This window comes from Caenorhabditis remanei, chromosome IV (assembly GCF_010183535.1).
Source record: "Caenorhabditis remanei strain PX506 chromosome IV, whole genome shotgun sequence".
NCBI classification, from domain to species: domain Eukaryota; kingdom Metazoa; phylum Nematoda; class Chromadorea; order Rhabditida; family Rhabditidae; genus Caenorhabditis; species Caenorhabditis remanei.
In genome coordinates, this window is record NC_071331.1 from 15418740 (window position 1) to 15430842 (window position 12103).

A 12103-nucleotide genomic window follows, 5' to 3' on the forward strand; every position below is an offset into this window, starting at 1 on the left:
AATATATCATTCACTTTTTGTCTGGCTAGATCTTTTTCGGCCCTTGAAGAAACATTTTTCTGTGCAATATTTATTTCTCGTGAATCTAGGAGTTATCATCGGTTTTTCGAAATTCCTGACTTTTTCCTTCTTCTTTGTTTTTGTGAGCAAAATCAAGGTATCAAGTGTCAGAAATAACTTTTTGTTTTACAAAGAATATTTATCAGTTCTGAAATTTTATTTATTTATCCGAATACCGATTTCTACTTTCTTGTGTCTTTTCAGAATTCTCATTTTTCTTAAACGATTGATGGGTCAAAAAAAAGAAGCGTTATATGTTGCCTATTCTCTGTTTTTATTCTGTTCATTAATTCATTCCCTTCTGTTCGTTTCTCTTTTCCTTCTAATCTTCCTCTCATTTCCACTACCCGTTTCAAAAAGTATGTCACTTTTTGTCGCCGTCTTCTTGTCCAAACATTCACAAGACACCGTTGTCCCTTACTTTCTCAAGGTGATTTGTCAAACTCTCTGTGATATGGCCGTCTACTTGTAATCACCTAACGCGTTATCGTCATCCATCGATCAGCTGATATTCCACAGCAAATATAGCAAAAGCAGCTGAAGGCCTATATAGCTATATGCTCACCTTTCCTTAATTACCATCTATGTTATCTTTCAATCTTTTCTTTGATCGCTGTAGTTACAAGTTAAGCTCTTAATTCCAAGCAAGGGAAGCCCCTCATTCCTACAATAAAGTGCAGCAGGTGTTATCAGACCACCATCGCAATGTTTTCAGTTTGAGGTGTTTTCTGAGAGAGGTCGAAAATTTCCAATGAGGTTTTTTCGTCTATCTCGTTGTATAGTGTATTTCAAGTGAAACAGGCTGACTAGAGTTTGGCCAGAAACCAGAATTGATCCATTCCGATTGAAAACTTTAGTTCAATCTCGTAATTTTTCATGAATTCGCATCAATCATTACCCTTTCATCGAACTTTCGTCAATCGAATGTTTGTGTTTAATTCACTTCTTCGTTGATTAGTTATCCGTGTTCTTCCCTAATTCCAAGGTCGAACGATCCCTTTCAAAGTGGACCTTCATCATCTCTGTGTCTCTCATTTCGACCTTTCACTTCTCTTCTGTACCTGTATCGACCCGATTCGCATCGCCCATCTTGGTATTTTGTGAAAGTGTTTTCGATTTCCACATTTTCTTCCTTCAACAAGATGCCTGTTTCCTGGCTATCTTGAACCAAACAAATTTCAAGAAATATCCACTCTTCTATGCTCGAACTGGATACACAATATCCCGTATTAATTATTTATTGAAAAGTCGTCAATTTTCGTTTGTCAACACTTCCATTCCACCTGTCGTATGAGAAAGCCTAATGTCTTACATAGAAAAATAGACGAAGCACATTTCCAAAACTCGATATTCTGAAATGACGGATTATTATAAAACTTAAAAACTTTTTTGAGAACTTTGGAAGCAACTTCAGCAGTTCTCTTTCGCATTAACCTTTGCCTTTCAATTCGAATTGTAGATGTTCTCTCCCAAGTCTCTTCATTTTTTATTCACTCTCTTGTTTCCTTCACCACTTTACAGTAACAAAAATGATACATCACGTCTTCTAATTGTTCATTTTTTTCAGTTGACAGTGTGGCCATGCCGAGGTGGCGTCTGGCTGTCCTCTTCCTTGCGCTTCTGGCGTCATCCGCCGGAGTCGATACAACGAACACAACTTCAGTGGCGGCGAAAAAAGGTTCAGAAGGCCCACATTTGACAACCGATGATGAAGGATTTTTGACTGTTATTCAAGGATTTGCCACACAATTGCAATGTGTTTTGAACACTTGCTCCAGCGAAGTTGTTTGGTACAAGGATGGTTCTCAAATATCCAAAGGATCTGATTTTCTTAACACTACTTCAGAGAAGGCTTATAAATTCCAACATTCAATCGAAGTAGATTACGAAAAGGGATGTTCGGGAGAATGCGATGATTCAAAGCCATGTGGTGATGGATTCGCTTGTGTCGACAACCAATGTTGTTCCTGCAGAAGAGAAGAGTTCACTTTGGTTCTTCGAAATTTGACTTTTGATGAATCTGGTAGATATCGCTGTCAATTGGGAAACAAATCTGAATTGCTCGAGTTCCAAGTGGAAGTTCTTGGTTAGTTACAAGCTCTCTAGCATTATTAACATTATAAAAGCATTCGATTTTGAATGGAAACATGATTGTATTTTCAGAGTCCGGACTCAAGGGAGGATTTCATGAAAACATTTCGTATGATCATTCTGAATGTTGCCAAGAGAAAGGAATTTCTCCCCTCTGTCGAGGAATGTGCAAACCATCTGAAATGGATCAACATCACTTCGACCCAACCAGCTGCAAGACTGATGACTATAAACACTTTTTGTCGTGTGCTACGGAAGGAGGAACTCGTTCACATGTACACTGCTGCAAGACGCAACTTGTTCCAAGTTTCTGTTATGACTTCTGCTCAGGAGACTTCCAGATGCTTCGTCGTTCGCATCGTCTCTGTCTCTACTATCTTCCAGAGATTTTCTCCTGTCTGGATCGTGCATACCGTATGTTATCGAACGAGAAAGGGGGTTTGTCCTCGGCTCGCGGCGGAGGTGGAGCCGCCCATCTGTCTGCTTTTATGATCGACAAACCAGTCCGTGGATAGATCCCCTTTTGCTATCATGTTGTTGTACATTCTATCTGTTCTGGTCCTTTTTTGTTATGTGTTCAGTATCCAAGAGAATAAAAGTCCCTGCATGCTATCCATAGGTTTTCAGAGTATGTCGAAAATACGGTTGAACAATACGTTTTAGAATGATTGGCTGGAACAATTAGAAACATTCCCCATTAAAATTTAAAAAATTAATATCAGTTAAACGAAGAGGTTATGTTTTAATTTCAGTTCCCTACCCTGATCCTCCAACCGCGATAGAAGTTAATCCAGTGGATCACGACAAGTTATCCGTATGTTGGCAAGAACCAGCAAAGCATGAATCGAATAAGATGTTCCCAATCCTCGATTATGCTGTTTACTTCAAGGAAATTCCTAATTTCCCTCTACTTGGCGGAGATATGTAAGTTCATTGTAATCACAGCGAATTATTCAAAGACTCAATTTTCAGGGGTCTCCCACTACTTACCGGAGATTATTCGGATATTGGAGATATTCAAGAGGACGAGTATCAACAAGAAGAAGATGAGGCGGATGAAGTCATAAAAGATTCAACAATTGCTCCGAGAGGAAAAAGGAATGCTGATTTCAAATTAGAGAACGTAGAAGTTCAAGTCCGTGAGAAGAGATCAACAATGGTTATTGTAACCAGAGATGATGTGACCAATTCAACAACTATTCGAGAGTTTGCTTTTCAAAATGTGAATACAACGGAAAAATGCGTGACTCTATCGGACCTTCGATCAGCAACCAGATATATAGTATATGTAACAGCGAGAAATGAGTACGGTACAAGTGTTCCATCTGTTCGGAACATTGCTTCTACAAATGTTCATATGGTCAAAAACAACGCAAGCTTGCCTGATGCAATGAGTCAGTTTCTTTTTAGTAATAAAACATATATTTTCTTGTTTTCAGAGTGTTGCACTGCTGCTAATGTGTCTTCATTCTGCTCCTCCAAAATGTGCTCCGTGGCAGAAGATCCATCATCTTTCTCAACTATTACAATTGCAACGACATGTCGTGCTGAGTGGCCAAAAGTGTCTCCATGTATTGCTGATGGAAGAAATCACACAGACTGCTGTGCAAGGAAAGGTGTTCGGGATGATTGCCTCCAAATTTGTGCCGGAAGCACAAAAGAACTCGGTGTTCATTCAGTTTTATGTCTTAATCTTGACTTGCAAGCAGTCTATCAATGCATTCGACAAGGATATGAGACCCATCCATCTGCTCCTGGAAATGTGACTATCTCCGAACTGACGGCACACAGTGTCAGTGTACAATGGACGGAACCGGATTCAAACGCACATCTCGTCGAGAACTATACACTGTTCATTAGGAAAAATGAACACGGACAGTCAGTTCGCACTGTTCACAATGTTAAGTCGCCTCACACCGAGCTCGGACTGGACCCTGATTCTGAGTATGTTCTTACTCTCCAATCTCACTCTGCTAACGGAACATCCCTACCTTCAACTGCAAAACTGTTTTCAACTCTTCCAACGACTCGCCCACCACTTTGTACAATTGGTGAGCCAATTTATATGAACGATGGACGTGTTATGATATGTGACAATGTAAACCCTTGTCCTAACGGATTCCGATGTACTGGGGCAGGTTCTGATCTCTCCTATTGCTGCCCTCATGATGGTACCCATTCTTCCGAAGAATTCACTTCGTGTTGCAAAGAACAGAAAATGCCCGAACAGTGTATGGGCAGTTGCCAATACAATTCAACACTGGGAGACGACTGCAAAGAACATTTGAATACGTGGATTCAGTGTGCATCTGAAGGACACGATCATTTGAGGTGCTGTATGCGAGAAGAAGTATCGAAATCTTGTCAAGTAGCATGCATGCATCCATTCACAGTGGACGCCGAACAGTGCTTCAACGAAGTGCCTAAATATCGTACTTGCTTTAATGGAGCTCACCTTGCTCTTCCTGCTGTTGTAAGGAATTTGGAAGTCACTTCGATCACCAAAGAATCTGCAACAATCACATGGGAGGATATTGAAGCAAACATCATTGCATATAGAGTTCAGCTTTTCGAAAATGGCGGTTCTCTTCTGAAAACTGTGAATAGTTCTGCTGATATCTACCGATTCTCGAACTTAGAAGCTAATAAAAACTACTCCGTTCGTGTCACTGCTATTAATCCTCAAGGAGAAGGCCCGCCATCTTGGAATGTCAGCTTCATCACTAAACCAGCTCAGTTGTATGAAGGCGATCGTCCACTCGCTCCTGAAGGTCTGCGTGTCGCTTGGAATTCTGGCCCACGAGTCAACGTCACATGGAATCGTGTCACCGTTCGCCGAAACGACGATCCAGTGTCGCATCCAATTGAATATACTTTGTATTATTTGGAAACTGAGCATAGTTCAACTTGGACTACGTTGAAAACTAACAATACGTGGGTTGTCATAAGAGATTTGAGAAAAGATGCACTCTTTTATGTGTATGTAACTGCTAGAGAAGATGACAAGAACAGTCGCAGCTCTTCAATAATCACAATCCTAGCACAGAAAGATTCACTTGGACTACCTGAACCAGTTATTTCCATCGAACCAGATCATAAAGACGGAGTGTTTTTGCCAGGAGAAAAGATTTCTATAAATTGTTCACTTTCGAATGTCAAAAAGCATTTGAATATTGATCTCACTGTTGGTCCCCATGTTATTCAAAATGATCACGGAGCTATGTGGGTCATCTTGGAGACCGAAGCTGACGAAACAATGGATACAGCCACGTGTGCAGTTTCGGATACAGATGGAAGACAGCATGTAGCTATGAAACATCTTGTTCTCGAGAGAAAGGCTTCAGTCACAATGAAAAAGGACAAGATCAGAGTTCTGGATGATCAATCGGTTGAAATCGAATGTATATATCGTGGTGGAGGACGTGATCCAAAAATATCATTTGAAAAAGACGGAAAGAAGGTTACACGTGGATTCTTGAATGTCAAGAAGACCGAAGCAGGATATGTAGCAAAATGGCAGGTAAGATATTTTCAGTCACGGGTTATGTAAATGTAAATAATATTTTTATAGATTCGCAAAATCAAAGAAAACGATGCTGGTATTTATAAGTGCATTGTCAGTTCTGGAGATTCGGATCCTGTAGAAGCAACTTCTGAAGTCATTTTTGCCACAGAAACTATTCCTGTCAACCCGAAATTGATTCTTCAATGTTGTGAAGACGAAGGAATTACCGGTGATTGTCTCCAAGCCTGTAATATCGGTCGTGCTGCCCTTTCCGCCAAAAACCAAAACTGTACAAGATTCGCAACATCACTCTTGAAATGCGCCGAGGATATTCGTGATCATTCGGATTGCTGCGTGGCAAGTGGAGTCACTTCAAAATGTCTTCCATTATGTTCTGGTGACAGCTTCTCACCAGATGTCGATTGCTCCGAACATGCAGTTTCAATTATGTCATGCTTCGTGAAAAGTCATGAACACGCTCCAACCGAAGTAACGAATGTGAGGGTCAAGTCATCAGAAGGTAAAACAATGGTTGAATGGGATTATCCACTCACAAAAGATTACAAATACTTTGCTGTCTACTATCATAAGATTCACGATAGTGATGACGATTGGCACAAACTGAAGACAATTCAGCAGAATGTAAGTTCAAATTGAAGTAACCTTGTGATTTCACTATAATTTTCATTGTTTATTTCAGATCGAAATTGATTTAGATCCTTCTGAAGACTATGAAGTTGGAATTCTTGCCGCTAATGCTCTTGGCCACAGTCGTCTTGTTTATGCAGCAGTCCCTAAAGATATGGAAGCACATTCGGCTTCATCAAAACAAGGATCTTCCTCTGCTTTCTGGATTATTGTCATTCTCATCGTTTTCGGTGTCTGTATTGCTGGATTGGCTGTTCTCGGTAAACGACGCGAGTTGCCGTATCCGTTCGGAAAGTTCATTGGCAGAAGGAATGACCCAAATCAACCTACCGTAGCGTTCGAAAATCCTGCATATGGAGAACCATGGAGTGGTAAGTCATTGCTTATGTTGATGAAATAATAATGTTTGAATATAAAATAGTAATTTTTAAAGATACAATAATTGTCGTTGTTACAGGAGCTGAAGTCGAGATTCGTGGTCTTGGTGGATCATCAGGAAACACGGGAGCTGCTGCAACTCAATCTGAATGGCAAAGTGCGAATCTCGAAGCCAACAATACAACCGATAACAGTCATGAATACCGAAACGGCATGCGATATGCTAAACTCGAAACTTAACTTATTTCCTAACCTATTTCTGTTTTTTGTCACATAATATATAACTTTCTGTGTCCATGAGATATCTGTAATTCCCAGTTTCAATTTTCTTTTTCGTAGTCACCACCCATCATTTCCGTTGTGTATTTGTGATTCATTTCTGCGAGTTATGACTAGTTGCGGGTTTCTTTTCTCTCCCTCTTACCCTTTTTACAGTTTTCTGAAAACCCATCTTCTGTATTTTGTCTGAACTTTTTATATTGACCGACATAAAATTGTATTTATTTAACAACAAAGAGCAGTGAATCAGTAAAATGTTGGCTCATCTAGTGTGATTTCTCCTCGAAGAACAGTGACTGAAGGTCCATTGAGAATGACTCGACCATCTTGAAATTTCAAGCGAAACAATCCTCCTCGAGTTGGAAATGCCTGAAAACAATAAAAATACAAAACAAAGAGAACTGAAACAAACATACTTGTAATGCATATAATTCTCTCTTTCCAGTTATTTTTGACCAGAAAGGACCCATTGCACATTGAGCATGTCCAGTTGCTGGATCTTCATTAATTCCAACCCACGGAGCAAAATAACGGCACGCATAGTCGAATGGTTCATCAGAAGAATCAGTAAACCCTTGAATCAATGCGTTTTTTGGCCGAAGAGTCAACGCGATTCCTTGAAGAAAACCGTTGTTTTGAATTTGAAGAATCTTCGCCACGTCGATTTTAACTGCTTCTAATTCGAATTTAGTTGTTAATGGGTCAACGACAACCACCAATACACGAGGTTTGGCAGCGTATACACATGCTTCAATTGCCATCTGAAATGAAATTTACTTCGTTGGAAACTTAATTTCGAATTAATATATTTTCTGGAATAATGTAAAGAACAAACCTCAGTTGGCACGATGCACTTGACGATATCGAAAAGAAAATGAGGAGCTTTGAATTCAGAGAAAATTCCATGTAATGGATTGGTCGTGTGATGAAATTTGATAGAAGTCAAATCGTATTCTGGCAGATTTAATTCGACATTTCCAGACTCATCCCTTCTAACAGCTAGTATTCCAGTCTGGGTTTCAAACTTCAGTTCTTTATTCAAATTTCCAATTTCATTGAATAGAACATGTGACGTGGCAAGTGTTGCATGTCCACACAAAGGTACTTCTGAAGTTGGAGTGAACCAACGAAGGTAGAATTGAGAACACGTTTTATAGTCAGAATTGCCGATTGGAACAGGGAATGCAGTCTCGGAGACATTCAATTCTGATGCTATTTTCAAGTACTCTTCATCTTTTTTATTCTGAAAATAACTTGAAACGAATGGAAAAAAGAAGGAATGATACCTGTGGAATCAAACAAACTGCAGCTGGATTTCCAGAAAAACGTTTTTTTGCAAAAGCATCAACAATATAAGATGGATAGTGTTCAGTCATCTGTGACAACTGTGGTTCTGTCAGTTTTGAAGGTTTCGAGAAAAGGGAAAAGGGGAAAAGATGAAGGACATGTTGGGGTCAATAGTTGGTCTCAAGAAGAAGAAGAAGAAGAAAAAGAAAATATGTGAAAGGGAGACATTGTAGTTGTTGTGTTTAGAGGATTCTGTAGTTGATTTTAATGAAATTAATGATAAAAACAAGAGAAAAGAAGAAGAGAAGTATATGGAAGGAATCAAAAATCAGAGAAACTTCAAGATAAACTAATTTATTAATTATTGATAAAATTTAAGAATGTTTGAGAGCGATTTCTCCCCGAAGAATAGTCACAGAAGGTCCATTCAAAACTACACGATCATCTCGGAGTCGAATACGGAACTGAGCTCCACGACCTGGAAATGCCTGAAAAAGACAAATGAAATATGTGGATTTTGTTTAATGAGAACGTCACCTGCAAAGCATATAATTCGTGTTTTCCTAACATTATAGACCAGAAAGGACCCATTACACATTGTGCAGAACCCGTCGCTGGATCCTCATCTATTCCAACCCACGGGGCAAAATAACGACAGACATAATCATATGGTTCATTTGATGGGTCTTTGAAACCTTGAGACGATGGATTCGAGGGACTGAAAGTGATAGCCAATCCACGAACAAAGCTTCCGTCGTGAAGTTCCAGCATTTTTGAACTGTCGATTTTCACAGATTCCAGTTCAAATTTCGTGGTTTCAGGATCAACGACAATGATGAGTTTTTTGGATTTTGATGAATAGACAACGGATTCAATGGACATCTGCAATAGGAAAAAATTTGATGAAAAAGTGGAAAGTTGGATAAACTTCAGCTGGAACAGCGCATTTGATGACATTGAGTAAGAAGGATGGAGCTTCGAACTGAAATAACTATAAAGTTTGAAAGAGATTTTGGACGAGAACTAACTTCTGATAAAATTCCATGAAGTGGATTTGGAGTGTCATTGAACTTCATTGAGGTCAAGTCATACTCAGGAAAGTCCATTTCTACATTACCCGAATCGCCTCTTTTCACGATCAGAACTCCCGATTGAGTATCAAATTTAATTTCCTCATTCACGTTTCCAACTTCATTGAAAAGAACATGTGACGTGGCAAGTGTTGCATGTCCACACAAAGGAACTTCTGTTTTTGGAGTGAACCAACGAAGGGAGAATTGAGAACACTGCTTGAAATCTAATGGACCGATTGGTACGGGAAACGCAGTTTCAGACAAATTGAATTCAGATGAAATCTTCAGATATTCTTCATCTTTCAGTTTCTGAAATTCTTTTTTCGACCGTTTATTTCAAAACGTATAGAAATTACCTGTGGAATTAAGCACACGGCTGCCGGATTTCCAGCAAAACTCTGAGTTGTAAAAGCATCCACAATGAACGAAGGGTAGTTTTTGGCCATCTTTAGAACAATTTATGAACTATTATTTTTTATTGAATGAGTATAAAAACAAGACATGAAGTGGACAAGTACTGACTAGGGAATGTTGTGAGTGGGGTATGGAGTTATGGCACGTGACCTATATCATTGGAAAGCTGAGAACACGTCATTTATTTATCTGTTTTTCGTTTTTGCTGAGGACCCTCACAGTTCGAGAAATTTAGGTCTGAAAATGTAAGGATATTTTCCCCGTGAACTCGCGGTCACAGTTGATTTTTGGAGATTTTCGGCAGATTCAGTTCACGTGAAGTTTCAAAATATAATAAAAGTGAAAACCTTAAAAAATCAGCGGTCGAATGGTTCAGTGGTAGAGTTCGGGAATAGTAATCAGAGGGTCTGGGGCTCGATATTCTCTACTCGAATTATTTTTTTATTTTTTGTAAAGCTCATAACTGGCTCCCAGAGCAATCTTGGTCACTTTTTCACACACAGCAACAGCCTCACATAGGCAACTTTCACATTTTGACCAGAAAAAAATTCTAAAAATTTTTGCATCATATAAAGTCTTGAAAAATTCAAAAAAAAATTTTTTGAAAAAGGCCTGAACGAGATGCTCTAAAGATCAGAGAACCCCGAAAACAAGGAAAAGTGACCAAGATTGCTCTGGGAGCCAGTTATGAGCTTTACAAAAAATAAAAAAATAATTCGAGTAGAGCATATCGAGCCCCAGACCCTCTGATTACTATTCCCGAACTCTACCACTGAACCATTCGACCGCTGATTTTTTAAGGTTTTCACTTTTATTATATTTTGAAACTTCACGTGAACTGAATCTGCCGAAAATCTCCAAAAATCAACTGTGACCGCGAGTTCACGGGGAAAATATCCTTACATTTTCAGACCTAAATTTCTCGAACTGTGAGGGTCCTCAGCAAAAACGAAAAACAGATAAATAAATGACGTGTTCTCAGCTTTCCAATGATATAGGTCACGTGCCATAACTCCATACCCCACTCACAACATTCCCTAGTGAGAGGAGGGCATCAAAAATTGAATCAAGTGAGGGAGAAAAACAAAAATAAGATTGAATGACACGAGGGACAATTGTTGTATCATTTTTCGAATTGTTGTACCGAAAAAAGAAGTAATCAAGAAGAAGAAAAAGGGAAAGAAGATGACTATTTATTGTTGATCTATCTCTTTTCTTCTTCTTCTTCATCAAAAATATTTTCATTCGGAGATATAAACACAATGAAATTACAAACGATAAAGTGAAACTGTGAGAAATTGAAAAACGAGAAGTGATGCGAAACATACCTGAAATACAGAAATTTACATTTGACAAGGTTTATTGGTTTTATTGGAGACGTTGTGCTGGTGTTTTTCTGTCTCTTGATACTGTTTGAATAGCAGCAAATGACAGTTGCGAAGGAAATAATATAGGAATGAAAATTACAGATTTCTATGTAAAGCTATGTATTTCAGTTACATTTATTGCCAGCGGGTTGTCAAATTTAAGAGTTTAACCATCTGCTTCTGAAATAAGCGTCAACTCCTTCCAGAGCTTCATAGCGCTTCTTTACCACATTTCACACATTTCCATTTATCCGTCATGTTTACCTTGAAGAATATGCTATTGTTGTCTTCCCTCTACCCATCATCAAAATAGTAATACACACCTGAAAACATCTAAATACCTCTCCCCCTTCGTATCATTTTCAAAATAGATTTGTGTCTCAGTGCATTTGATCACATCACTTTTTGTCTGCAAATTCCCAAATTGAGTTGTTGGTCTTCAAAACTCTAAAAACTTGACATCACTCAATCTTGCAAGGGAAGTACTCGAAGTGTCCTCTCTCAAACGACTCAAGAATTTGGCCCCTGACACTTTCGAGTCCGTAGATTCCGAATCTGGAATAAAATTCTGCTAAATCCTTCTGTGAACCGAGTTATGAGCCGTCAAACTTTTCCTATGGTTAAGCTTTTTCGCGTGACACGCGACCTGCCGGAATGTCTACCGAAACATATCCTACAGTTTTCCAACCGTGGGTGGTGTAGGGGTTGTGGGCGCGTCTAGTAGTCGAAAGGCTGTGGGTTCGTTACCCTTGCTACGCAAAATTTTTTTTCAATTTTTTTTTCAATTTTTTGTGGCTCCATATCTGGCTCCCAGATGGTTTTTCAGTATTTTTTTAATGGTCACGGTAAAGATATGATCAAAATGAAGCGGTTATGCGAATAAAAACAACAACTTTTTTTTGAGTCCCAACTCCACTTTTCTCCACCTAGACACAGGGTCATAGAATGCCCATATGAAGCAACTGCGCTCCAAAAAAAATTAGCGTTAAATTAGCGCGAAA

The 12103-nt window shown here is 39.0% G+C and overlaps 3 protein-coding genes across 3 annotated transcripts; 1 reads left to right on the forward strand and 2 right to left on the reverse strand.

Moving 5' to 3' along the window:
* Positions 1-1641: 1641 nt before the first annotated feature.
* On the forward strand, positions 1642-6922 carry GCK72_014309 (uncharacterized protein; the record flags this gene model as incomplete). The annotated part of the gene is made up of 8 exons (XM_053730233.1): positions 1642-2146; positions 2224-2565; positions 2904-3075; positions 3124-3545; positions 3591-5671; positions 5723-6298; positions 6357-6675; positions 6762-6922. 8 exons carry the CDS (start codon positions 1642-1644, stop codon positions 6920-6922), a joined length of 4578 nt encoding a protein of 1525 aa, XP_053585005.1.
* Positions 6923-7207: 285 nt separating this feature from the next.
* Positions 7208-8337, reverse strand: GCK72_014310 (uncharacterized protein; the record flags this gene model as incomplete). Its single annotated transcript, XM_003102736.1, has 4 exons — positions 7208-7330; positions 7378-7722; positions 7797-8204; positions 8248-8337. The coding sequence occupies 4 exons, from the start codon at positions 8335-8337 to the stop codon at positions 7208-7210; spliced, it is 966 nt and encodes a 321-aa protein (XP_003102784.1).
* Positions 8338-8622: 285 nt separating this feature from the next.
* On the reverse strand, positions 8623-9767 carry GCK72_014311 (uncharacterized protein; the record flags this gene model as incomplete). Its single annotated transcript, XM_053730234.1, has 5 exons — positions 8623-8736; positions 8786-9130; positions 9177-9230; positions 9277-9630; positions 9678-9767. 5 exons carry the CDS (start codon positions 9765-9767, stop codon positions 8623-8625), a joined length of 957 nt encoding a protein of 318 aa, XP_053585006.1.
* Positions 9768-12103: the final 2336 nt, after the last annotated feature.